This window comes from Fringilla coelebs (genome assembly GCF_963513975.1).
Source record: "Fringilla coelebs genome assembly, chromosome: 12".
Lineage (NCBI taxonomy): Eukaryota > Metazoa > Chordata > Aves > Passeriformes > Fringillidae > Fringilla > Fringilla coelebs.
In genome coordinates, this window is record NC_140038.1 from 10419741 (window position 1) to 10445848 (window position 26108).

At 41.6% G+C, this 26108-nt stretch overlaps 1 protein-coding gene across 10 annotated transcripts in view; it reads left to right on the forward strand.

The window, feature by feature from the left end:
• MYO5A (myosin VA) overlaps window positions 1-26108 on the forward strand; it is a 100885-nt gene that overhangs the window by 65944 nt on the left and 8833 nt on the right. For 3 of the 10 annotated variants that reach the window (XM_084213912.1, XM_084213906.1, XM_084213914.1), the window contains 18 exons: window positions 76-184; window positions 960-1171; window positions 2055-2211; window positions 5673-5912; window positions 6423-6671; window positions 7764-7857; window positions 8546-8694; window positions 9841-9954; window positions 12108-12254; window positions 12975-13028; window positions 14363-14590; window positions 17163-17263; window positions 17801-17881; window positions 19712-19910; window positions 21433-21507; window positions 23324-23417; window positions 24458-24604; window positions 25009-25163. In XM_084213912.1, the coding sequence (XP_084070038.1) occupies window positions 76-184; window positions 960-1171; window positions 2055-2211; window positions 5673-5912; window positions 6423-6671; window positions 7764-7857; window positions 8546-8694; window positions 9841-9954; window positions 12108-12254; window positions 12975-13028; window positions 14363-14590; window positions 17163-17263; window positions 17801-17881; window positions 19712-19910; window positions 21433-21507; window positions 23324-23417; window positions 24458-24604; window positions 25009-25163 (2605 nt within the window). Of the gene's footprint in view, window positions 1-75; window positions 185-959; window positions 1172-2054; window positions 2212-5672; window positions 5913-6422; window positions 6672-7763; window positions 7858-8545; window positions 8695-9840; window positions 9955-12107; window positions 12255-12974; window positions 13029-14362; window positions 14591-17162; window positions 17264-17800; window positions 17882-19711; window positions 19911-21432; window positions 21508-23323; window positions 23418-24457; window positions 24605-25008; window positions 25172-26108 lie in introns of all 10 variants that reach the window. The other 7 variants (XM_084213908.1, XM_084213915.1, XM_084213909.1 and 4 more) reach the window with 7 other exon arrangements.

The window sequence follows — 26108 nt, forward strand, 5'->3', positions numbered from 1 at the left end:
TGTCTGCTCTCTTTGCATTGATTCCAGCTGCAGTTCTTTTTAAGGTGATGTTCATTGGCACTGCTTTTGGGACAGGTGGACGTACCAGGAGTTCTTCAGCCGTTACCGGGTTCTGATGAAGCAGAGAGATGTCCTTGGTGACCGAAAGCAGACGTGTAAAAATGTCCTGGAGAAGCTGATTCAGGTACTGGACTTAGTGCTGAGAGCATTTGGCATCTGCAGGAATAGAGATAGTGTCACTTACTCCCTCATAGCCACACTATTTTAGTACTTCTGCAAAATACTAAACCACAAATGTATCCTGTAGCTCTTTGACTGCTGTTCCTTTCAACTTAGAATCAAACAGCCAATAAAATTATTTTTTTTTCAGTGTGCCTTTGTATATTCTCAGTTTTTCCCTCAAAGGAGTACTACAGCCTGTGGACATAAAATATTACTCTCTTTCTGGTTCAGTTCTGAAATTTTAGATGTGTTTGAGCAGCAGCAGCGTGCTTTGTTCTGCCCTAGTCCTGATACAATAAGTGATTTGTACATGTCTGACGCCCCAGCTGCTTTGTTTGCACTGTGTAATGTGGTTGAAGATGGACTGTTCAGAGGGGTCAGCTACAATTTAAGCAGAAAATTGTGCATGTGCACTGCCTGTATTGCTTTCATCCTCTGAGCCCCTTCGTCACCTCCTGTAGCCTTCTGTGTTATTATCTTTATGGCATTATCATCTAAGCAAAAATCTCACATTTCCCCTTTGGGCCCTGCTTGTGGCCTTATTATATTAATTTTTAACAGAATCATACAGAGAAAATACCCTTCTCCACTACTTAATTTAAGTCTCAGATTACCCAAAATATTAGACAGATAATTTTGCCTCTTTACTGACTGTGCTTTCATTTAGCCCTTCATGCCTTTTTTTATGCACTAACACCTAATGCTGTAACTTATCCTCTTTTTACCTTTGAAAATAGGACAAGGATAAGTACCAGTTTGGTAAGACAAAAATATTTTTCCGGGCTGGTCAAGTAGCCTACCTGGAAAAAATAAGGGCAGATAAGTTGAGAGCTGCCTGTATCCGCATCCAAAAGACGATCCGGGGCTGGCTGATGAGGAAGAAGTACATGCGGATGAGGAAGGCTGCCATCACCATCCAGAGACATGTCAGAGGGTACCAGGCACGATGGTAAGCACTGCTCAGGGCAAATGCCACACCAGCCCCAGTCCAGAGCCCTGTAAGCAGGGCATTTAAATGTGGTACATCTGTTCTCGCCTTCCTATGCTGCCTGAGAGGAAATGATTTTCCGGGGAAATGAAGGAAATTGAATATGATGAGTGTGTCTGTCCTGACTGGTTTTGACCTTTGAGAGCACAGTAGCACCCTGGCCCTATGATGCAGAAAACAAGTAGTACTAAGGAGATATGTTGTAAGTGAGGTAAAGCAGGACTGTCTGAGTCCTTGTTGCCCAGTTTCCGTGTGCCCTCCCAGCTGGGTCTGTCCTGCTGGAGAAGCCATTCCTCATCCAGGGTGCAGCTGTAAAGGGACATTCATCAGTCAGTGATTTGTTTGGATTGACTTCTGAGGGATGGCCATGGGGCCATAGAGAAGGGCAGGGATACAGGTGGTAGTGTTCAAAGACAGGGTGGTGATGAAGGCTGTAATAACCAGCCTTCAGAAAGAGGCATATGTCATGGTGCTTTGTAATTGTCTTACTGCAATAGCCAAGAACAAGCAAACATTTTCTGTTAGTGGAGGTTAGGAGAGTAGATCTGGAAGATGACATAGTGGAAACAGTTTTAAAGTTGGAGAAGAGGTGATGAGAAATTAAACTGAGTTTGCCTGGTCAGTTGTATAGTGCAGTTCTTAGGGGAAGTGAAAACATTTCCCTGTGAAGCTTTGCGAGGCTTCTGTTAATTTGTCATTCTGTTTTACTGCCACACAGCAGAATAGCAAGTAAATATACTGTGTCACTGACAACACTAAGAAGAAACTAAAAATATAGGCTATTAAAAAAACCCCAAGCATTCAATCACATGATTACAGGTGCTGTTTGTGATCTTTTCCTCAGCTATGCCAAGTTCCTGAGGAGAACACGAGCTGCCATCACCATTCAGAAGTTCCAGCGCATGTACGTGGTCCGCAAGAGATACCAGCGCATGCGAGATGCTACTATTGCTCTCCAGGCTCTCCTGAGAGGTTACATGGTCAGAAACAAGTACCAAATGGTAAGAAATCACAATGTACTTCCTCACTCTACCTTTATTTCCACACACTTTCAGAAAAAGGGCGCTCTGTGGTGTCACCTTGGGAATCTGAAGTGTTTTGTGTGGATGCTGTTAGGTTTCGCGTGATGCACAGGCAAACTGGCAGAGCATGGATTAAGGGACAGCACCTGGAAATCAGAAATACCTAATACTGCCATCAACTTGTCATTGTAGACATATTCTCATTGTCATCTAATGCAGATATACTTAGACTTTTAGTGCAGCCAGTGGAGAATCCAACAGAGATTTACAGCATTTCTGACTTTTTCACCTGTTATATAGAATGTTGAGGCACTTAAAATAAATACTGAAAATGGCCTTGCTTTAACCTGTCTCAGTTAGTCCAAATCATTATTGCTTACATCAGTATACATGTGTGGCACTCACTACTGGTCCTTTCCCATCCCTAGTTTCAGTGATTCTGAAATGCCTTATGGAATTATGTTAGCAAAGAGATTCCCACAAAAATTGGATATTGAAAGTTATCCATGGATGGAGTGGTTTTGTTTTAGTCTTTTAATGTATGTTGGTTTTGGTGTGGGGATAAATTGATATAAACCCGTCCTAGCCATATTGGTAATATTTTCCTGAATATGCTCGATAATAAATTATTCAATTGAGAAATTAGAATTTGGTTTTCAGTGTTACAGGGCTGGAAACAGAATTGTGATTTGAACTGCAAAGTGCTGACATGTTTCATAGCACTTTTATCTACAAGAACAATTTTAACCAGGCTCAAAAGTCACCCTGTATTTCACTGAAAAAGTAGCTGAGGGATTTGTTTTCCCAAGCATGTAAATGTTAAGGGCATGCAGCCTAAAGCCATCTGATGCTTATGTACCATATATTTCTCTTCTATATTTGAAGTTTCTTTATATTTTTAATTTGTATTAAACTTGCTACACAGTCACATGTGTAGCATTCTGACATAAACTAAGCACAAAGTTGAAAAAAAAAAAAACCTTGATAAGAATTTCTTAGTAGTAAGACCCTTGTGGTTGACTTGACTGTTCTTTTATGTGGATATGCACTTTTCTTTTTGTTGGAACTCTTAGCATTCTTGTTCTTACAAACTATATTTGTGATGTTAAAGAAGATGTGTTTTTAACAGTGGTCTGACAGATGTGGCACCTGGGTCACAGCAGTAGGTGGCCTAAAATCTTCAGGAAGATGGGAGTTGTTTCTCTGTGCCTTGTTAGTCACATGAGTAATACACAGCCCATCTGTCTTGCAGCACAGTTTAATAAACCTGTTATATTCCCTCCTAATGGAGATGGCAGGTTTCTGGAGGAGTCCCTGGAAGGGGTGGTCAGACCTGCCTGTCAGGAGGATCCCCCTCGAGCTGTGAATTGTTCTCTGCAGTAAAACATGACATTCTGACAAGTGCTCCTGCGGTGTGCTGTTTGTCTTGTCCTCCCTAGGTGGGATTTTACCCAGGCTGAGGTACAGGATGGCCAGAGAGGGAAGCACAAGCTCTGGGTGCCGTGGGAAGGTGAACACAGTTGTTGTGGAGCTGGTGGTGATTGCAGAAGAGTGAAACCGAAAGGTTGCCCTGTGACAGGAGAGCCGGGCTGAGCCTGGCTGCAGTAATGTGTGGGACACGTGTTGTTCCTTAGGATTGTGAAAGGGACCTGTTGTTGTTGTAGGAAGAGAGGGCATGTCTTGAGTCACGTGGGCAGTACAAGGAATTTAATATGGTTGAATCATCTGTTTCACACATCCTGGGGAAAGCTCCTGCCGGAGACATTGCAATGTGCCTCTCAGCTGAACAAGGAGTCTAGTTCCCCCACAGCTTTGACATAAACTTTCCTGGGATGTAGCTGGTAGATGAAGTAACTTTCCTGATCCTCTCACTGTACTTTGGAGTGGCTTGTTTCCTCCCTGGATTGCATGGATGCGGGAATTCCCTGGCGGATGAGGACCATCCCTGCGCCATGGAGGTATTTGACAGGGCTTGTTGATTTCAGTCTTGAGGTGAAAATTGTTGAAAGCTGGTTGTATTCTAGTGTTCAGGCACCTGCTGGGAATCTGAAGGAGTGTTCCAGAAAGTGTGTAAAGAGGAGGCAGGAATGCCAGCTGCATGGCATGCAGTCAGGAGGACTTTGGCTTTTGACCTTGGTGTGCTTTTCAGAGAGCTGCTTCCTTACCTTGGTGTGCTGAGCAACTGAGTGCTGGGATTTCCAGTCTCATTTTTAATTCAGAAATAAATGCTAAGGGAGAAAGTTTGTATGTATTACAGTCTTGCCACTTTGCCAGTGAATTTCAAACTCATTGATCTGGAACTGTAATCCTTCTAACACATTTCAGTTCATTTGCTAAGCAGTCTAAAAGAAAATAAAATTACTGTTACCGGACTAGTTTGTCTTATCAGCTTTGTGGTAAATCAGTGTAAGAATGTGAACTGCCTATGATATTTAAACTATCAATTCTGAGCATTAACATGAAATCCTAAATTTTGTTCTTTAGAATAAACTTATTTGCAGAAGTTTTATTAAGTGAACTCCAAAGTTCTCAGAGTACTGGAAGCCTTGTGGATTTGGGCAAGCTCTCCATGCATATCTCATGTAATCTGCTTGAATTCAGGGGTTCCAGACCTGGGGGATCTCTGGTTGAATTAGTGGATGAAGGATCCAAAAACAAAGCTGAACTCTCTGGCTAACAAACATGACTGGTTTATGCTGCAGATTTTTTTTTTAATAATATGGATTATTTTTTTTTTATACCTCAAAGCTATGGTTGAAATTTCTGCCATAAAATAAATTCGAATTACTACACTATAAATTTCTTATTAGAATAGATGAACATTTTTCCATGCTGACAAGCCTAAGATATGTCAAAAAAGGCAACAAAAAAATCCCCAAAACAAAATAACACAAACAAACTAAAGGCTTCTGCCTTCTTAACAGCTGCTACAATTTCCTCTGGGAAGTGCAGTACTGACTGCATTGCATATCAAATGTGGTAATTTTAAACTTTGTATTGATGAACTCTATGCAGCATATGTCAATAATTCTAAAGTGTTTCAAGATAAAGATGCAGTTAAAAAATAAAGATTGTATTTGTAATCTTGCCAACAGGTACCATGTACTTTTGCAATTAGCTGAGCTCTGACCTCAACACACAGGAATGCCTGGTGCTTCCATGTGCCTCCAGTTCTTTTTTCATGTTTGTCTCTCTGGTTCCTTTTTATTTTACTCCCTGTTGTTGTCCTTGTTCCAGTCTTCTTTTCCTCTTCTTTTGTTTTTAATTTAAACTTATTCCATTTCTTGCTGCTCTTCCCCAGAAGTTTCTCTTTGCAGGGAAGGCGTCCGTCATTCCAGGGTTCTGTGTACTGCACAGGTGCATTTGGAGCTCTCACCCCCGTGTTTCCCATGTGGATTTGGGCAGGCTCTCCACGCATATCTCACGTTTTCCCCCTGCAGATGCTGCGGGAGCACAAGTCCGTGGTGATCCAGAAGCACGTGCGGGGCTGGCTGGCGCGGCGGCGCTACGGCCGCACGCTGCGCGCCATCGTCTACCTGCAGTGCTGCTACCGCCGCATGATGGCCAAGAGGGAGCTCAAGAAGCTGAAGATAGAGGCCCGCTCCGTGGAGCGCTACAAGAAGCTCCACATTGGCTTGGAGAACAAGATCATGCAGCTGCAGAGAAAAATCGATGAGCAGGTAAAAGCTCCTGGCCTCTGGGAAAATGTGTCAGAGTCATGGTTACCTTTCACAGCGCCGTGGGCATTCACAGAGTGCACTGAGTTTTCATTGTAAGGGCTTCTCTTTTCTGATGGAGAGCAGCGATAGGAGAGGAGGGGAGGCCACAGCAGAACTGGAGCAGTCAAACATCCACTTGTTCCTCTCAGCAGAACTGAGAAAACTCCCACTCGCTTAACGCCAGCGCTGCGTTTGAAGCGCGTCAGTTGCTCTGTTTTAGGGGAAGGTGGGGGGATCGTGTCTGAGGTATGTGGGCTCTCCATCTGATTTTAGTTTAGGATGTGCAGGCTTAGAGACTGGACTGCTCCGTCACCTCGTTAAGCAATTCTGCTAAACCAGACCAAAACCTTTCTGAAATGGGGAAGCTGCTCCTGTGCTCCCCTGTCTGGGTGTATTCCGTCGGGAAGGAAAAGGCTCCCTTGAACCAGAACCTCTCTAACAGCTGCTCTGTCCGTGCCGTGTCTTGCGCAGAACAAAGAGTACAAATCCCTGCTGGAGAAGATGAACAACCTGGAGGTGACGTACACGACGGAGACGGAGAAGCTGCGCAGCGACGTGGAGAGGCTGCGGCTGAGCGAGGAGGAGGCCAGGAACGCCACCAACCGCGTGCTCAGCCTGCAGGAGGAGATCGCCAAGCTGCGCAGGGAGCTGCACCAGACCCAGGCCGAGAAGAAGAGCATCGAGGAGCGGGCAGACAAATACAAACACGAAACTGAGCAGGCACGTATGGGGTCTCGGATGCGTGAGAGGATTTGCAGGGGCCTGGTGTCCGCTCAGGTTTTGCCTGCTCAGGATTGATTGTTTCACTTGTGTGGCTGGTATTCTTACTGTGTTTTTATAACTGTACAGTCCTAAATAGACTTGATATATAAATGGCTACACCTGTGGTAGAGAAATAGGCTAAATCCATATATTGTGTGTAAATATATGTATCCAATCTATTCAGGTTTTGATACTGAAAGCATTTGCAAAGCCAAATCCTTGAGCTTTCTGACTTAGTCAGAGGTAGTGAATTCATTCATTTCACCTGCCTAGAGAGAGTAATCACATAGATAGCAGAAATCTGTCCCACGTTCAGTATTCAAAGGTGCTGCTATATCTTGCCTAATGTAGACAGCCAGCCTATTCAACACGTGTGCACAGTCTAGTTCAAAAGGTTTCAGCTACCCCCTTTTCTTTGCTAACCACAAACATATCAAACAGGCTGATTTCTGTCAGGAGTACTTGCTGATAATGGTGCAAATTTGAGTATTGGAAGAGCCAATCTATCATGATGTGATGCCACAGTGACAAGTTTCAATATCAGATAAGCATAAGGGAAAATACTAATAGATAAAGCAAAGTAAACACAGGGTAACCATAATCAGAGACAAATGAGTACCTGGCAAACCTGAACACAGGTTAAGTGACACAGCTTTAGGGCACAGGCAAATGTTAAATTTTGGTGTTACCTATTGCAATGGAATTTACCATAGAACTACCAAATGTGTTACTATTTTATGAATGTTTCTGTTTTGATGAGCCATTTACATCTTTGGGACTTTACTGAAAAATGCATGGCACTGTGGAGTGCTTCAGGGCAATTTTAGCATCTGATCAGAAATAGGGCTCAGAACATACAGGGGAGTCAAGAGTGGTACATATTTAAGAAATGTAATTTGGAAATGAAGATACAACTTAGTTCACCAGTTCCACTTTGTGAAGAACAGTTCAAGTATTTGAACTTTTATTACAACAAAGATGCCATCATTGTTAGAGCTACTGATGAAAGATGAACTGCATTCTGAGTCAAATATTTTATTTTCTCTCTAGCTGGTGTCAGAGCTGAAAGAGCAGAACTCATTGCTGAAAACAGAAAAGGAGGATCTGAACCGCCGCATCCATGACCAGGCCAGGGAAATCACAGGTTGGCTCTGTTCTCTTCATTCAGGTTCTCTACTTCATGTTACCTGCTAAAGCAACACTCTACTGCATAAATTGGGCTAATTTGCCTTAGTTTACATTCTTTTTTGTGCATTCATTTCTTTTTTTTTAAGAACTTGCAAACATCAGAATTATTTACCATTTGAATTTCCACGAAATCCTAAGGGTTTGGGGCCTTTTTTAGGGGGGGTGACTGTTCCAAAGCACTTCAATTTTTAAAAGGCAGCTCTGATTTTTAATACAGTTTATCCACTACAACTTTTCTGGCTGCTGTGACAGTGTAGGCAGCAGCCAGGAAAGCTTAACTCTGGATGTGAGGGCTGTGATGAAGGGAGCTGTGATGAGGAGGATCAGGATGCTTGGGTGTGTAAAGCACCTCACATTTTGATTTTGCATGGCACAGAATGGGCTAGTGCCCCTTCTTCCTTCCCCTTGGAATCACCTATAGAAAATATTAGCAGAATAAGTAACTTGTCTAAGTGAGCACTTTGGTGGTTGCCACAATAATGCTTTGGCCCTTCATGTTTTTGGCCGAATGTTTGCCCAGAGAAGCACAAACACAAATGGCAGGCAGTTCCTCTGGTGCAGACACAGGCTGTTCCTCCTGCACGGATGCCCTGCACGGTAGGTAGGGCTGGAATTCTCACTTGGGTCCCTGCTGTGCGTGGCAGAGTCGATGGAGAGGAAGCTGGTGGAGGAGACGAAGCAGCTGGAGCTGGATCTGAACGACGAGCGGTTACGGTACCAGAACCTGCTGAATGAGTTCAGCCGCCTGGAGGAGCGCTACGACGACCTCAAGGATGAAATGAACCTGATGGTGGTGAGTGCCTCCACAGCTGAGGAATCCAAAGCTGTTTACGCTGTGTTCAGGCAGAGTCTAGTGTGTGGAGTTTGCAGGCAACCCCAGCAAGGGAGAGATGAGAATCTTGACTCCATGTTTTGGAAGGCTGATTTATTATTTTATGACATATATTATATTAAAAGAAAATTGCAACTAAGACTACCCTAAAGAAAGAGCAAGGAGACATCAGAAGGCTAGCAAAGAAAGGAATGAATAATAAAATCTTGTGACTGCTCACAGCCTTGACACAGCTGGACCTGTGATTGGTTGTTAATTAAAAACAACCACATGAGACCAATCAAAGATGCACCTGTTGGTAAACTATCTCCAGACCACATTCCACAGCCATCAGATAGTTATTGTTTACATTTCTTTTCTGAGGCTTCTCAGCTTCTCATGAGAAAAATCCTAGAGAAAGGATTTTTCAGATAATATGTCTGTGACACTAATGGGATAAGTTAGTAAGTGCTGTCACCTGTATGTGTTGGTGACCTGTACCTGAAAGGAGAATTTGCCCTTTTAAATCCTGTTTATTTTGATTAGTTCAGCCAAAACAAATACATTTAAAATTTGTTGTCGATTAAAAAAAACAATTAAATTGTCACATCTGTGAAGAAGGCTAAATTTCTGCTGTAACTTTCCTGGTGGTATTACTTGTGGTGCCCACCCTTACTTTCCCCTCAAGTTATTCACATCTGCTGGGACTGTTTGCACCATCTTCATCCCGTGATAAATTTTAAGTAGTGTAGGAATGTTCTATGTGGTAGGAGTATAAAATATTCCTCAATAGAATGTCTAGAAGTTAAAAAGTAAAAAGGTAAAAGCTGCCTGTGCTTCCTGTAATCTCAGTGTTTCTTTCCCACAAAGTGCTGCATCCTTGCTTGGTTCTGCTTTCTGCAGCACTCCGTGGTGGTGTTAAGATCTGACCTGTCTCCATGGAGCTGAGTGCTAACTGTATCTCACAGGCTTTTAGGTCTTTGGAGAGACCAGAGTAAAAAATATTTTCATATTAATTTTGATAACTGAGACATAACACCAAATATTATAAGCTAAACTAAAGGCTGTGAAGAGACAGTCACAGGGAAAGCCATGTACTGGTACTGATTTGTTCCACTTGCCCTTCAGAGCATCCCCAAGCCCGGGCACAAAAGAACAGACTCAACTCACAGTAGCAATGAATCTGAATATACTTTCAGCTCTGAGATCACAGAAGCAGAAGACTTACCACTAAGGATGGAGGTAACGTTAAAAATCCCCCACAGCTTTTCACTGGTACATGGCTGATCTCATTCCTTTCTTTTTTTTTTTTTTTCATAAGTGCTTCTGAACACCATATCCTCATACTGAGCTATTTAATGCTTTAATCCAATTTTCTCCATTTCCTTTTAGAGAACACTTATTCCTTAGTTAGTTATGATCCTGTGTAGAAAGACTGTCAAAGTCTTTGAATTTCAAATGCTTTGAATTTTTCTTGTGTTACAATAAGCATAGAGTAGATACTTGGTGATCCAGCTGATTTACGTCTGTGACAACATTTGGTTGTCAGTGTTGGTAAGCACAATCACTTATTCAGGCCAAAGTGGGAATTCAGAGAACCAGTGAGACTTCCTGAGGAGCCTGCCTACTGTATAGTCAATGATTTTTAGAATGGCAAGCTGCATCCTCAGTAGCTACATGGAATGAGTTTCCTGTTGGGGGTGAGAAACTCATGTTGGATTGAGGAATCAAACTCCCAGAATGGGAGTTTCCTTTGCATATGCAGCAATACAAATCCCAGAGTGTTTGGAAGAATGATCAGGAAAAGGTTCAAAAATGTCCAGAAAGATGATTTGATTCAGCTAATGAATAATAGCCATAAATAATTTGTGGTGCAGCTCCAAGCCATTGCTAATAGTTTCCAAGATAACTCCCCCTTCCAGCCCCTCATCACAGTGGGACTGCAAACACAGAGCCTCAGGGTGGAGGTCTGGCTCTGCTTGGCACTTCCAGAGTTAAAAGTTTTCTCTGTGCATCTCCCTGACTGTGAGCCAGGCACAGCACACCCTGGGTGCCCTCTGCCTGGGTTAGGGATCTGCAGGGTAGCTTTTGACAGGCTGTCAGAGCTGCTTTGGAAAGCCTCTGCAGAGAATTATTTTCTGCTCTGGATGCAGATATCCTGACGCACTGGGGCTGGCACAGCCTCTCTGCACACTCTGTCATCATCTGCCTTCCCACTTAGGTTTCTCACCTTGCATAATGGTTCCAGGATGATGCTCCTACATTCACTGGTAATCAGGAGAGGGACAGTGCAACTGCATGAGCTGGGATGTCACATATGAGCCAAATGCCAGCTTTTCCTTTGGCTGATAGACCTGCTGAACTGCTGTTCCAGAGCCAGCTCTGGGTTTTGGAATATGAATGAAGAAATGAACTCACACAAGAGTGTGAACGAATGCAGCACTGTATTTGTTTAACCCCTCAACATTCTCCAGTTCCACCTCTAAACTAATAATATAGATTAATTATACAAAACCACATTAAAAAATCAGGCCCACCTCAAGGCAAATGAGTAAAGCCAGAAAATTCAAAAGTGTCTTTCCTTTTGCCTGAGCTGTTGGTGTGGTTTATGACTCTTCCCCTCAACAGTAAAAGGAGATGAAGTGGAAATGGCTGTGCTTGCTCATCTGCTACAATCATTAATATTAATTTCCTAGTTCCTTTTATAGGCTTTAAAATTTTATGGTACAGTTCATAGTAAATACTTTGATCTTCTCAGTACATAAAGTACAGAAAGGCTGATGGGCAATTTCTAATGCACCTTCAGATTGCAAACACTGCTCCTTGCCCAGAGAATAGTGAAGAAGCTGATTAATTAGGATCAGAACAGGTTGTATAATTAGCACAATAAAAGCAAAAAGGCATAAAATATATTTTCTGTTACCAGTTTTTTGTGTCACATCCCACTAAATTAACCTTCAAATTGCCAGAGAGATTTCTCTTTAGCTGAAGTACTTACTAAAGAAATCATTGAAAACTAAACCAACACACAAAAAAGCCCTTATTTACAGTTGTTTCCAGGTGAGTCTAACCACAAACTTTTTCTTTTTTCTACTTTCCCCCGTTCAAACAAGTAAGACTATAAGGTATGCTTAGTTATAGACCTCCTGTCTGCTAGGTAGTGCCTAGTGCTTTCTTTTGCTAGGCTTTAGGCTTAGAAACATTTTCTACTAGAAAATCCTTTTTTAAAATAGTGTTTGATAGCTGATGAAATATTTTAGATAGTCAATGCTCAGAATCAAGCGACATCTCTGTGTTCCTCTTTCCCCAGTCTGTTTCCCATCTGTACTCACTGTTGTGCTTCCTTGTGCTGTGGAAGGGGAATACTTCTTGACTGGCCTCTGTTGTTTCTGAAGCAGGAGCCTAGTGAGAAGAAAGCCGCGCTGGACATGTCTCTGTTCCTCAAGCTGCAGAAACGGGTTTCAGAACTGGAGCAGGAAAAGCAGTCCCTGCAGGATGAACTGGACAGAAAGGAGGAGCAGGCTCTCCGTGCTAAAGCTAAGGTGGACTCCTTGCAGCTGATCAGATGCTGACACCAGTGTCCCTTCAGTAGCTCTGTGCATGCTGACTGGCTTTCACTAAATCTTTATCTTCCTCCAGCACTTGCTTTATTTACTGACAAGTTTTGTACCGGTGCTTAGTTCTAGGGACTGGTTTTCCGAGGTCCTTGAGATCCTCTCGTGGAAGACAACAGGGACAAAATGTGCTTGGGGCTTTGCTTAAAAAAAAGGCCGAAAGGCTGTTTTTATTAAGGAATAGCTATAAGGAAATCTACTTAAATGATGGGGAGAATGGGTAATTGTTCATTTTAGGCAGAAGAAGAAGTGCAACCAGGATGCATAGCCAAAGCTCTGGGCTTAGACACCTTAGCTGATTGTAATGTAAATTCTCCTGATTTGGTCTCCTTAAGTTCTTTAAAAATTATGAAACCAGTTTTGGCAATTGTTTCTTATTACATTTCTACCTGTGAATTTCTTTAGCATACTGGGGTTCATCTTGCTATGTTTCACTGCCAGTGACAGTATGTGATTTTATTAATATTAACCAATTATGTGTCATAAGCTCAGAAGTAAAGGAGGCAATGCCAATGTTCAAACTACAGCAGTTAGCTGTATCAGAATGAGTGTTTTACAGTTTTAAAGGAAAATAATTTGAGTTCTCTTTTGTTTTCCTACCTCAGTGAAGGATTTTTAGTTTTCACATTTGTTTGTATTCGTTCATAGGAGGAAGAAAGGCCTCCCATAAGAGGTGCAGAGTTGGAGTATGAGTCGCTCAAGGTAATTCTAAAACAGAGGTTTCTGGGTTTTTTCTAGTAGGGCTCTTGCCACCAATTATATGTGCTGGCATAGAAAATTACATCAGCCCTCCTGTTTCCAAATAGTAGCTGGAGAAATTAGAACAAATATTCCCCAGCAGTCATTTCATTGTAGGACTGCTCTTTTTGAGGTGTAGAATGTGTGGCTGGGGATGCAAAACAAAAAGATCCCCTAAGCCAGGGGGAGTTCTCTGTTAAAACACTTAGTACAGCTTGCAAGTTAATTTGAGCAAAAATACAGTCTTAAATGTAGGTCTCTTTTTCAGAAACATTATTTAAATTACTGCCTACCTTAGACTACTAAAACTAAAACTATTTCTTATAATGATGCAGAATTTTCTGAGCCTGCAGACTGCTATTTGTTGTGAACTTTTTTTTTCCCTAAGGGGAGAATAAGAGGGAAAAAAGATTGGCAATTCTGTTTTCCATCAAATCTGTCTGATTCATGTGAGTGTGCTCTGGTGTCAGAACCCAGGACATCCTTTGGCTGCCCTGGAGAGCTTGAGCCCCTGGCAGGGGGCTCAGAGACCTTGGCAGGAAGCCAAAGACACCTGTGCCTTTGATTTTAACCCATGGAGAAGATTACCAACTTTATGTGAAGATTTACAAGCCACAAGAGTTTAAGTAGAATGATAGATAGTTTGTCACAGGGTGGAAAAGTAAAACTTTGGGGGTTTTAGAAAGGAGGTTCAGAAGCCAAGATGGAGGGATTTGGGCGTGCCTTGTCCTTCTTCTTTCTTCTTCCTAGCCTCCATCTTCTGTGTGATGGTGGCACTTTTGGATTGGTTTAGAGTAGAGACACACTGTCTAACATAGGTGATAGGTATTGGAAAATTATTGTAAATAATGTACACGTAGCTTTTAGTATAAAAAGATAACACCGCCTCTGGGGCGGTCAGTGTGCCATGGACCGACTTGCTAGACAGACCTCAGCAGGCCAGAAAAAGAATGTTATAGATAACAGAGAATAAACAACCTTGAAAACCACAGCCGAGGAATCCTGACTCCTTCTTCGATCCTGGGGCTGGGAAAAAGAGACTTTCCAACCCCTCGGGGTCATCTTGACCACAGGGACTCTGAGGCTCTGGGTTTGCATTCAGACAAAAGGGTAGTCCTGTTAGTGAAATCCTCCCAGCCACTACTGACCATAGTCAAGGGGCCAGGGACACTGGGGTGATGGATGGATTTCTTGCAGCTACACGTAGTTTTTACCATTTCTGTCCATGGTTTTGTACCTGTGGGTTACAGACATGTTGCAGTGCTGCTGGGTGACAGAACTGTCCCTGTTTCTTGCAGCGTCAAGAGCTTGAATCTGAGAATAAAAAGCTGAAGAACGAGTTGAATGAGCTGCAGAAGGCCCTCACAGAGACACGAGCTCCAGAGGTGACTGCTCCTGGGGCCCCAGCATACAGAGTCCTCCTGGACCAGCTGACCTCGGTCAGTGAGGAGCTGGAAGTACGCAAGGAAGAAGTTCTCATCCTGAGGTCTCAGCTTGTGAGCCAGAAAGAGGCAATTCAGCCCAAGGTAAATCACACTCAGCAGGTAGGAGAGTTACACTGCATCATTCACGTGCTTTATTTATCCACAGCCTGCTTGAAATGGCAGAAGAAAGTTGTCTAGGTTGGAAAACCTTTCTAAGTGTAATCTGCTGGTCCATTATTAGTGCACAAATCACAGCAGTCTGAATTAGGAGCTTGTATTAATCAGCCAGTCTGGGGTTTACTCTACTAGCACTCATGTGAAGATGTACCAAAGGTCTGATCCCCCCCAGACTCCCTTAACAGTGCACAAAAAATGCTCATTGGGAACTGTGTCATTTCTGTACTGCCTTTGGACTGGAAAATTGCAAGGAATTCTCAGGAATTCCTTTCAATTAATAGTTGAGCAAAAGGAACAGTTTGTTCTACATCTGTATGATTGCAAGTCAGTAACATTTTGTAAAGATGACCTCTGAAGATATGTAAAACCCATATTATTGCTTGATAGATGCTATGTGCTTTTATTGAAAGAAGAGTAGATTACAACTACTGAAATGCACATCTTTTTTTGAAAGCTCTGGTGGCATAGTTAGAGAAGTAATAGCTTTGCAAATAAGACTCATTCAACCTAAAAAGGTATCATGTAAATGAAGGAGCTAGTAATTTCCACTGAACTGAGCTATCCTCTGTTTCATAACTGCAGCAAGGAATGAACAGGTATATCATCTTTCCTTTGCTGTTATGTCTCTATTTGTCCTAAGTAAGCTGGGAGTCTGTGGTGCATGAAGAAGATGTGTAAGTCCTGTTTTAAATGATTAACTGTAAAGAAAACAGAACACATTTTTCTGTAGTATTTAGACCATTTTAAAGAAATACTTAGTCAATCTTTCAGTAACATTCTCAGCAGTGGTGGGATGCAAGTGTTGGTTTTACAGTGGCTCTGAGTATGAAGGAAGGTGACCTGTGGGATGGCTAGCAGCCAGTTTGCAGATAGCATCTGCTTTTTAGGTTGGCCAGCTGCAGCACAGATTTTTTTTAATGTTTTGTTTCTCTTCTTTCTTGCCTTCCAATTTGATTGCCAGGAGGATAAGGTACACATTTTCTTCTACAGTTACAAACCACAATTTCTAAATTCTAAAATAACCCTCAACAATATTGAGCTGTCATTTCCCTGCCTCTTAAGTAACCTACATGTTCTTGCATTTTACCTTGAAATTATTCAATAACTTTTTCATTAATTCTGTGACCTCTGCATCCCCATCTTCATGCTTTGCACTGGGAAACAAGTTAATTCAAAACAAGCGGATTTAACAGTTCTGAACTGCTGGCTTATGACAACCTGAATATGAAAGGAGGGATTTAGGAACTGGTCTAGTCAGCTCCATCTTGTTTCTTGCTGAGTGTATTTGAGGGGTAAGGATCCAGGGGGCACTGTGATCTGGGAACCAGGCCTCTGTTAACTTGCAAAGCCCTTATATTTCACAACAAATTAAGTGTCTATGGTATGAAGAAGTACCTCACCTTCAGAGTGTTTGCTGTCCTCAGCAAGCAACAAACATTGTGGGCTCACATTGTCATCTCTAGATACTGGATGGGAATTGCTGAGTGTTGGATTAGAAAATGTAGTTGTATACGTGTAAGAGTGTAAGAAACTGAACTGACACTAAATTATAGATGTTCAGGCTGCTAAAGCTTGATAGATTGGCAGGTGAGGTACAGCAGTTTTACTCTGGAGTAAATTAATAGTAGAAAAACCTCTAAGATCTCATAAAGATGTTGGGAATAATTCTTTGAGGAGCTTACATATTTTATTGTTTTTCATATTGGATAACACAAATCATACCAGACACAGAGATGTAGGCTCCAGAAATTGTCCACAAAGCTGTTATTGTAAATACTTTTCAAAACTGTGCTCATGAAAACAGCATCTGCTTGTTTTGAAAGTCAGAACTCCATCTCTTATGTTCATTAAAGTCCTGTGGTACTGCATGGCAATGACTCAGATCAGACTGGCCAAGGTGACTGTAAACATCTGTTAAGTATTTCAAGTTTTACTGAAGAAAAAGCACAAGTGCCATAATAAACATCCAGAACTGAAACAAAATGGTACTGTGATGCTGTCTAAATTAGACAATCTCAAGCCCTTGTCAATTCTTTTCTGCTTTGACAGAGTATTTAAAATACATGAGTGAGAAATAGTTCTTATTTTTGAATTTTGAAAGACTCCATGTGATGCTATGTTTAATAAATGCTAATAGAATTAAGCTGGCAAAATGATGCTGCTTCAGTTTTAGTATTAGCAGCAGTTCCTGGTAATTTGAATAAAATGCAAATTCAACGTTCTGTGAAATTTATTCTGTTCCTTTTATGTGATGAACAAATGGAAAGAGATTAACATATGTACCCACTTACTAGACAGACCAATAGTTGACCATTTGGTATGCATTTATTTTAGAAGATAAACCAAATGAACGTAGAAATTAGGGACCAACCTCTTGCTCAGGTACCCACACTTAATTAATGTGGCTACTCAAGGATTAGTGTTCCATGTGAAGAAAACATGGATTCAAGGAGCAGTTATGTTGTTACATTTACTGAAATTATCATTGGTCTTCCAGCATACAATGACAGATGCCACAATCCTCCTGGAGGATGTACAGAAGATGAAAGACAGAGGAGAAATAGCACAGGCATATATTGGACTGAAGGAGACAAACAGGTACAAGTTCCTTCTCTATTTTGTGATCACTTGGGGTCTGCTGTGACACACTGTGTATATTGTGCTCAGTCACTTCCATCCATGTATGTCTAGAGAACACTCATAGCTGGGGTTATAATTTGATTTCATTAGTTAAACTGTTGTGTGCAGTATTTAAAGGATTTGGAAATAATGTGGAAATGTAAAATCAAGCTTTCTGGATTTCCCTCTTCTTAGCCTCTAATTGCTGCGTGGCCTGGCCTGGGTGCCATTCTCCAGGCTGGTTTGTCACCCTCTGGACCTCAGTGGTCACAACAGACTGTGGCAATGTGTTTATGGTAACAGCACAGAATGCTGTAACCAGCTGGGCTGTCTCTGAGAGCTGAATTGCATCATGAAGAAGGAAAACACATAAACAAGAAAAGTCATTTGCTAATTTTAGAGCGTTTTTTGCTTCTCTTGTATGGTAACTGTAATATAGTGTGTAATGTCCTTGCCATGTCACCTCAACCCCATCACATATATCTCTTGTATTTTTTTAAACACGTTTCTTGAAAGGCAATCTCCCCAGGACTATCAAATGCTGAATGAGGACGGAGAACTTTGGCTGGCTTATGAAGGGTTAAAACAAGCCAACAGGTTACCAGACTTCTCAGAATGGTTTTTTTTTTCCTTCATTTGCATCTTCTTTTCTAGCTAACTGTGCCCCTTGCTATGGGTTTGCTTTAGCTACAGTACTTCTATTGCTTTAACAGCTAGAAAAAAATTCAACACAAATGATGGAAATTAAGGAGTTTCCTCAAACCTAGTCCCAGAAGCTTCCTACTTGTCAGGAGTTCAGGATGGCACAACAGCCAATACATAATTCATAAGAATATTTGCACAAAAGTAGACTGTAAAATACCACAAGCTCCACAGCTGGAAAGTATTTGTAGCCCAGTGTGCCTTTACACCATACTTACACATACTATTTGTGTGCCTTTACACCAGGTTCCAAAATTGATGTTCCTTAGTTTTTCAGTCTAAAGAAGTACAATCATTTTAGTAATTATTAAACTGTTGTTTAAGTAACTTCAGTGTACTCTAAAATTTCAAATTGAAACGGGTCTTACTCTCCTTGTGTCTCAAGGTCAGTAAATTAAAGATTCTTCTCCCATGTCCCTCCATGCCAGATTCAAAATGTAAGTCACAAAACAACCACGAAAGAGAAGTAGTCTCCAGTTCTTCATGGTGCTGTTGAAGCCCCAGTGGGACTCTGCAAGGACTGTGCTGCTCATGGGGTGCTCTGGCTCTGTGTCCCTGACTTCCAAAATGCTCCCTAGTCCTGCCCTGACAACTAATTCACTGCACAGCCCTGCTGATGTGCTTCAGTGAATGCCCTTGGTAGCAGTGACTACAGAAAGGGGTATTTTGCAATGACTGCTATAACTAAAGTCTTTCCTTTTCTGGTGCTAACACATTCTTCCCCTAACGTTGTTGTGTAACCCTGTGAGGATCTGACCTAGAGCAGGTGTTCTGCAGACAGGATGGGAGTTGGTTTGCTCTGTGCCTTTTGTCCTGGCACTGTAGAGACAAGAAGTTTCATATTAAATGGCAGAGCATTGCAGGTGAATGACTGTTTGCCCTTGTGTGCTTCATCAGTCTAGTTACTAATAAGTGTTCTTGCCTTATGCATAGTTAAACCCTGAAATATTGTCTAATTGAACACTGGTAGTCACTAGTATTGTCATTTCCTGTGTATGTACAAAATTATGAGTCAGAGCCCTTGGACAGTGCCTTGCAAGCAGGAGTAGATCCCCCAGCACTGCCTGGCAGGAGGCTGGTGCTTGTTATCCCCACTTCACAGTGAGAAAAACTTGAGATGTGATGTGCCCAAGGGGAAAGAACAACTTAGTGGTGAGGATAAAGCTCCTGGATTTCAGTTCTGAGTCTGATTCTGTTGACCTTCTGTGCATTAAGGACAACCCTCTGAAAAATGTTTGGTTTAATGCAAAAATAAAGATTATCCGCATGCAATTGCAATTAAATGGTTTCTGGCTGAAAAAGTTAACTAGAAATATTTTCCATTGTTAATATTGCAAGGTGCTAACTTAAATGAACATAGTGTCATCTTCATCTAGGATTATTTGATTTGTTTAGAGGTAAAACCTCTTTAACGCCCCTTCAGTCAATCTGAGAAGACTTAGCTTCACATTTATTGCCACAGTGGCACCCTGAACAGTCCGTGTTCAATCGAAGGGAACGCAGAGCAGTGTCACAATTAGCTTCTCTCTCCTCACTTCTTGATCATACTAGCTTAATTTAATTAGAAGGCATACTAAAGGGTTTAAAGAGTACTCTGCCTTTTTCATTTTCCTTTGCAAGCCATGGCTAATTGTTCCTGAGCAGCAGCTAAAGCTTTACACTCCCTCTGAGAGCCGGGGACGTAACTTGGAGTTGCTCACACAAACTGTTGCTCACCCTCCTTAGGCTGCTGGAGTCTCAGCTTCAGTCGCAGAGGAAGAGCCACGAGAATGAGCTGGAATCTCTGCGAGGGGAGATCCAGAGCCTGAAGGAGGAGAACAACAGGCAGCAGCAGCTGCTGGCCCAGAACCTGCAGCTGCCTCCCGAGGCGCGCATCGAGGCCAGCCTGCAGCACGAGATCACCCGGCTGACCAACGAGAACCTGGTAAGGGAAACCAGCGGGCAGGGCACCGACTGACTGCCACACCTCTGGGCTCTTGTCGTCCTTCAGAGGGCAGCTGCCTGCAAAAACATGGCACAGGGGTGCTGGTTTGCTTGAGTGTAAGCTCAGGGGAGATTAGCTCCTGGAGTCATAATGTTTCAGGAGATTGGTTTGAAGTTTGTGGATCCCAGCTTCCAACTGGTGAGTTTGGTCTTGGCTAAATAGAATGTTGATAGCCAGGGAAGTCATAAAAACTGATAATGCCAAGGAGGGGTGTTTCCCCTGAAATATGTTAGTTTGTTTGTTTCACTGAAAAACTCTGATGTAATTCTCTAATTATTTAATGTAATTTATCTTTCCATTTCTTTCTTCCCTGCCTGAAGCTACACAGATCATCCACCATTTTACGAGCTCCAGCTATTCAGTGTGTTTTGAAAAAAGAAATAGTTCCATAAAAAGAAACTTGGTTGGAAGTCACTTAGCTAGTAGCTGGTATTCCATGTGTGCTGCACAACATTTTTGTGTGAAGGAAGGACTGGGCAAAACTCCCTACCTTCTTCCACAAATGAATATTGTCATCCTGTGTGGGCTACTTCATTTCTGGGGAAGTCTTCCAAAGAGACCTGTGTTGGCAAATGTTTGGCTTGTTATTAGTAAAGGGAAACAAGCTACTTCAGCCAGAAAAATCCTGGCTGTGAGTGTCATTGCTTCCTCCAAACAAGCCAAGGTGAGCTGTTTCCTGCTAATGTACATGACAGAAGTTATCACTACTGGGGTCTTGTCATAATCCCAAAGATTTTGAGCAAAGTATCAGATAATTCAGCTGATAAATGTTGGAGAACTGGCTAAAAGTGTAAGTTTGCCTCAGCAGCTGCAGTGTCTCACAAAGGTGGAGAGTGAATGTTTCTGTCTCAGCAGCTCCCTCCTGCTGCTTAGTCATATGTTACAATTTTTTGCCATTTTTTCCCCCCAGAAACCTACTCATCACATTGTGTTCCCAAGACGACACACAGTCATGTAATTATATCCCAGAGGAGTTGTCTTTGTTTTCAAATACACTGAATGTAATTTTGTTTGTTAAATACAGACTCGTTCCTCGGTATTTCACGTCAGATGTTTGAGTATTGCAAGTCCACTCCAAGCCAAGTGTATGTTTCAGTTCCATTCTCAGCCCTGGAGTGGAAACAATTTGCAGCTTTCCAGATGCCATGTTAGAATTGTAGTGTTCCCTGCAATCCCATCCTGATTAGCATAAGAAAATGCCCTGTCCCTGTTCTCACAAAGGTTGTATTCCATGCTTTCACAGTCCTAGTCTGGCCCATTTTTAAAAGATCTGACTGTTCTGCAACTCACCTACATCAGCTTCTCTCTGAGAGGCGCTGGCATGAGCACAACTAAGGCCTAAACTACCTAAAAGTAGGGGATTCTTGATCTGGTTATATTCTGATTTAATCTGTACAGTGCTCACTGAAGTTTCATTGTCTGAGAGGGAGGGAGGAAACCAATCCTGTCCCTATTTTTGCAGTTTTATGAGGAGTTGTATGCAGATGATCCCAAGAAGTATCAGTTGTACCGGATTTCCCTGTACAAGAGGATGATTGTATGTAGCTCACGTGAACCCTGTTTTCTGTTGTCTCGGTCGCTGTTTCTGAAGCACTAATTGAAAAGCAGGCTGTCTCCTTTTCTCCCTTTCAGAGGAAATCCCCCTGCAGAGAGCTTCACGATGCCAATTACTTCCTTCACTGCTTTTTTTGTTAGTCTTAGCGTCCTTTGTGTAATCTGTGTTTCTTTTTGATGCACAGTTTTGTTACTAATATGAGCCTTGCGCTGTGAGCAAAGCAGTTTCTTTTTGAATGCTACTAAATACTGCCCTGGAAAAGAGGTACATGATGTAAAAGATGTTCAATTTGCAAAACTACTCTTTATTTTGAAACTTTGATACATTTAGATTCAGTTCAGAAAAGTAGAGGACTGATCATACACATCCTTACCAAGGTGAATAATGCCAGCAATTTAGTCTAGATTCAATTTATTCTTTTTTAAAATATTTTTCAGAAATGCAAAATATGAAGAATGACATGGGTGATAATATTTTCACAGTAATTAAATACAGCACCATATGTGAGCTTGAAAGAATATAATTTATGAATTTCCAGATCTTAATGAGATATGAAATCTGTTAAATCTGTTTGGAGGAACCTCAGAAAAAACTTTATTCGTCCTCACATAGTGGTTGTTCTGAAATCATATCCCATCCCTGATACATTCAAAACAGTCTGTTGAACTCACGTGTATCTCTTTGTTAGTTTCAGGTGAAATTGATTTATCTGACAACAAGTATGTGGTGTTATTAATAGGATTTCTGTTGTACAATTGAACAGTGCTTTGGATGTGTAGCATGGCCTGATTCTGTTGCCAGCAGGCCTAATATCCTACAGCTCAAGTATGTTGTATCAGCGTGTAAACTCTTTTACAGTGTGATTAAGGTTTGTGCCCATGCTGCACTAAAATGTTTCAGTACTTCAGGAGAGGTGTAGTTTCCCAGATGATGTTTTTAATGCAGGGAGCTCACAATCCCTTATGTTCCTACCAGTGCCAAGAATAATTCTCCTGCTTAGGAGATTTTTCTTTTAAGCTGCTTTCCAACACTTAACCTGGAATGGCTTTCGGGTTGTTCTGAGCTTTGAGGTTTTGCCTTCTTTACAACTTTCCCTTTTTTAATTACACAATTGTACTACAACAGATATGTCACAGAACTATTCAAAGATAGGTTTCTGGGGAGTGCTCCTTTGAAGGACAAGTACAGTTTATTAAAAGAATAGGACTTTTAGGTGCTAGATGTTATTCAGGTACAGAATAAAAATGTCTAAGAAACCAGTTTCAGTGTAAGGAAATGTGATGACAGCAAGAAGTGGTGTTGTTTGGATGTTTGATTTGGTAAATTTGAGTGCAAATTGTGGTCTTTCTAGGAATCTGTCATCCTCTGATAACATGGATAGGTCTAAATAAGGAGTCAGCCTTAAAGACAGGAATAAATGATGCAGAAATACGGGACAGCTGTTTAATAATAAAGAAAAAAATTTCTGTGAGGCATTTGGAAGAGCAGGGAGGAAGCATTAGGGAGATGTGTTTGCAGCAAAATATCTTCTGTTGTACAAATGGACCTCATTCTGAGTCTGCAGAATCTACCTGCCTGTGAGCTTTGCCTTTCTCATGCTGCATATAACTTAATAATATTTGCAATATTTGCCTTGTGTTATAGGCAGTGTACCAGCTTGCAACCCTCGGCCAGAGGATGGCACTTCTGTTCAGCTTTCCTCACTGCCTCATAACTCTATAACAGCACTGTTCTTGTCTCTGTCACACAGTCCAGGACTGTCCCCATATCTTAATCCTTCCCTTATTTGAATTCACAGGATTTAATGGAGCAGCTGGAAAAGCAGGACAAAACTGTTCGCAAGTTAAAGAAGCAGCTGAAAGTATTTGCTAAGAAGATCGGTGAACTCGAAGGTACTTTTATATTTTGAGAGAAGATTTTGGTTTACTTTGTGATCTGATTGTCATCATACCCATCTGTTTTAGCACTTGTAAGGTCTTCAGTAGCTTTAGCCTTGGTTGATTGCAGAAGCAGGATGAATTCTCAGACCTCTGTGTGTTCCTTTTTGAACCTTTAGAAGATCAGAAAAGTAGATTGATGTTTCTCTGAAGGCAGAAAGTATTCAAACATAAAGGAAGGTTTTCTGCACTGTTTGTGACCTCAAAGACAGGATTGGTTTTGCCAAGAGAAAAGCAATACTAAATATGAACCAGGCAGAAATGACTTACCCAGTTTTCCTTTGAATGTGAAGGTTAGTTGCTCCAAGTGTTTTTCTAAAAATTGTTCCGTTACTTCTCTGGACAAGATCACAGTAATGTTCATACATAATACAGAGTGGGAAAATGCTCCTGAAAATATAGCTTGGTCTGTGTTTATTGCCTAATTAACTTAGAAAGATGCAGTAGGTCTGACTGGGATAGAGTCAACTTTCACCATAGCAGCCTGTGTGATGCTGTGTTTTGGATTTGAGTCTATAACACTGTTGGGAACACACTGGCGTTTTGGCTGCTGCTGAGCAGAGCTGGACAGTTTTAAGGTTTCCTTTTTTCCCCACCCTGTCCCCTCAGTAAGCTGAGGTGGGAGAGCACAAGGGCACACAGCCAGGGCTGGCCAAAGGAATGTTCGATGTGCTGCACCTCCTAATGTCAGGAACCACAGGAGGGGATTTTGCACTCAAGGTAGCTGTTGTTTGAGACTGGCTGGACATCAGTTCCCTCAGGGTGGGGTTTTACCATGGGTGATTGCCTCTGCTCTGCTTCCTGCCCCCCCAGCCCCTTTTCCTTCACTTACTAAAACACCTTTTTCTCAACCAATGAGTTTGCACAGTTTTGCTCTTAATATTCTCTTCCCTGTCCCGCTGGAGCCAGGACTTTCCTAAGGAATGTTACAAAAATGTCAGTGGCATGTATTTTCACTGGAAAATGTAATATTTCCTTCCATTCTGTCTCTGAAGTGGGCCAGATGGAGAACATATCACCTGGACAAATCATTGATGAACCTATCCGTCCAGTTAACATTCCACGGAAGGAAAAGGACTTCCAAGGGATGTTGGAATACAAGAAGGAGGATGAACAAAAACTTGTCAAGAATCTCATTTTAGGTAAGCATCTTTCTCATTTGTGGCCTTCTCTGCTTCCATACACTCTGAAAAATGAATTGTAAGAACACAGAATTTGCATTAGGAGATGAATAGCTTATTTTGGTTTTGACAGTGTTCAGTTTCTCTACAGTTCCTAAATGTGTATTGTAATCTAATTGTCCTTCCTGATGAGCATAGTATATATATTAACATGCCTGCGTATTTTAAGCAGGCATTTATATTTTCTTATTCTGTTCTTTTACCGAGAAAGTGGCCCTTAGTTTTGCTCTGAGTTTTCACTCACCATATATATATATATACACACATATGTATATGCTATTAACTGGGGAGCTTGCAATTACCTCATATAACATCTTCCAATGACTTGACACTTAACAAGATAATGTGTGTTTGTTTTTCCCAAGAGCTGAAACCACGTGGGGTAGCTGTCAACCTGATTCCAGGACTGCCAGCATATATTTTGTTCATGTGTGTGCGCCATGCAGATTACCTCAATGATGACCAGAAAGTGCGGTCGTTGTTGACTTCCACTATCAATGGCATCAAAAAAGTGTTAAAGGTTAGTTAGTCTGCTTAATTTAGAAAAAAAAAATGTTAATTTTAAATTTGCTTTTGGTTTTATGTTAGGAGAATGAGGAAGAGGCTTTTGATGACTTGGCTCTGGGTTTGTGATCAGTGAACTGCCACTAAAGTCCCAAGAGTTGTGTTAAAAAAATTACAAATTACATTGCTGGCATTTTATCCCTATAGTAGCAGAGATGCATTGAATTAATGGAAAAAGATTTACCTTCTTTTTGTTTTGAATAATCTCCCTCCTCTGAAGCTCAGCTCATAAGTTTTGGATGTAGTCAGAGTTTGCAGAGTGAGTCTTTGTTTATCTTCTCCAGAGCGCTTAAATAAACAATTTCATTTGCAGTTTTGGTTAACAGATTCCTCATTTGCTTCACCTACAGATTACACTGATGATAATATGTTACTGCCCAAAGTCTTCTCAAGGAGTTGGCTGGGAGAGTTCAGCCCAGCTGTGTCTTGAAGGCATTATTAAAACATGAATATGTTTTATGCTTACATGGTTTTTTATTTTTTAAATGAGAGAGATGTGTCAAAAGCCAAGCCTTTAATCAAACTACAGGTTTTGAAAAAATTCTTAGTAAACAATCCTGCAGGAGCTGAGATAGCCATAGGAATTTTTTAACATTTTTAAGTGAAAGAAGTGCACACTGTGGAGCTCTAGGACTACTCAGCATATACTCAGTCCTGTGTTCTTTGGTGAGAAGGGTTTGTTGTTTTGTTTCATTTTCCATTTCAGGCTGCCAAAATTGTTGTGATGTAAGTGGCATTCATCAAAACTGAATTGTTCCCTACTCCTCCTGCTGGCTCTGTATCATTCCACTCTTCCCCACTGGGCTCTTCACGAGAGTCTTTGGGTATTTTGGGAATACAGTCACATTGCCCTTTGATTTCTGCCCAGAGCAATTAGGATGGGTCTGTAAAACTCAGAAAG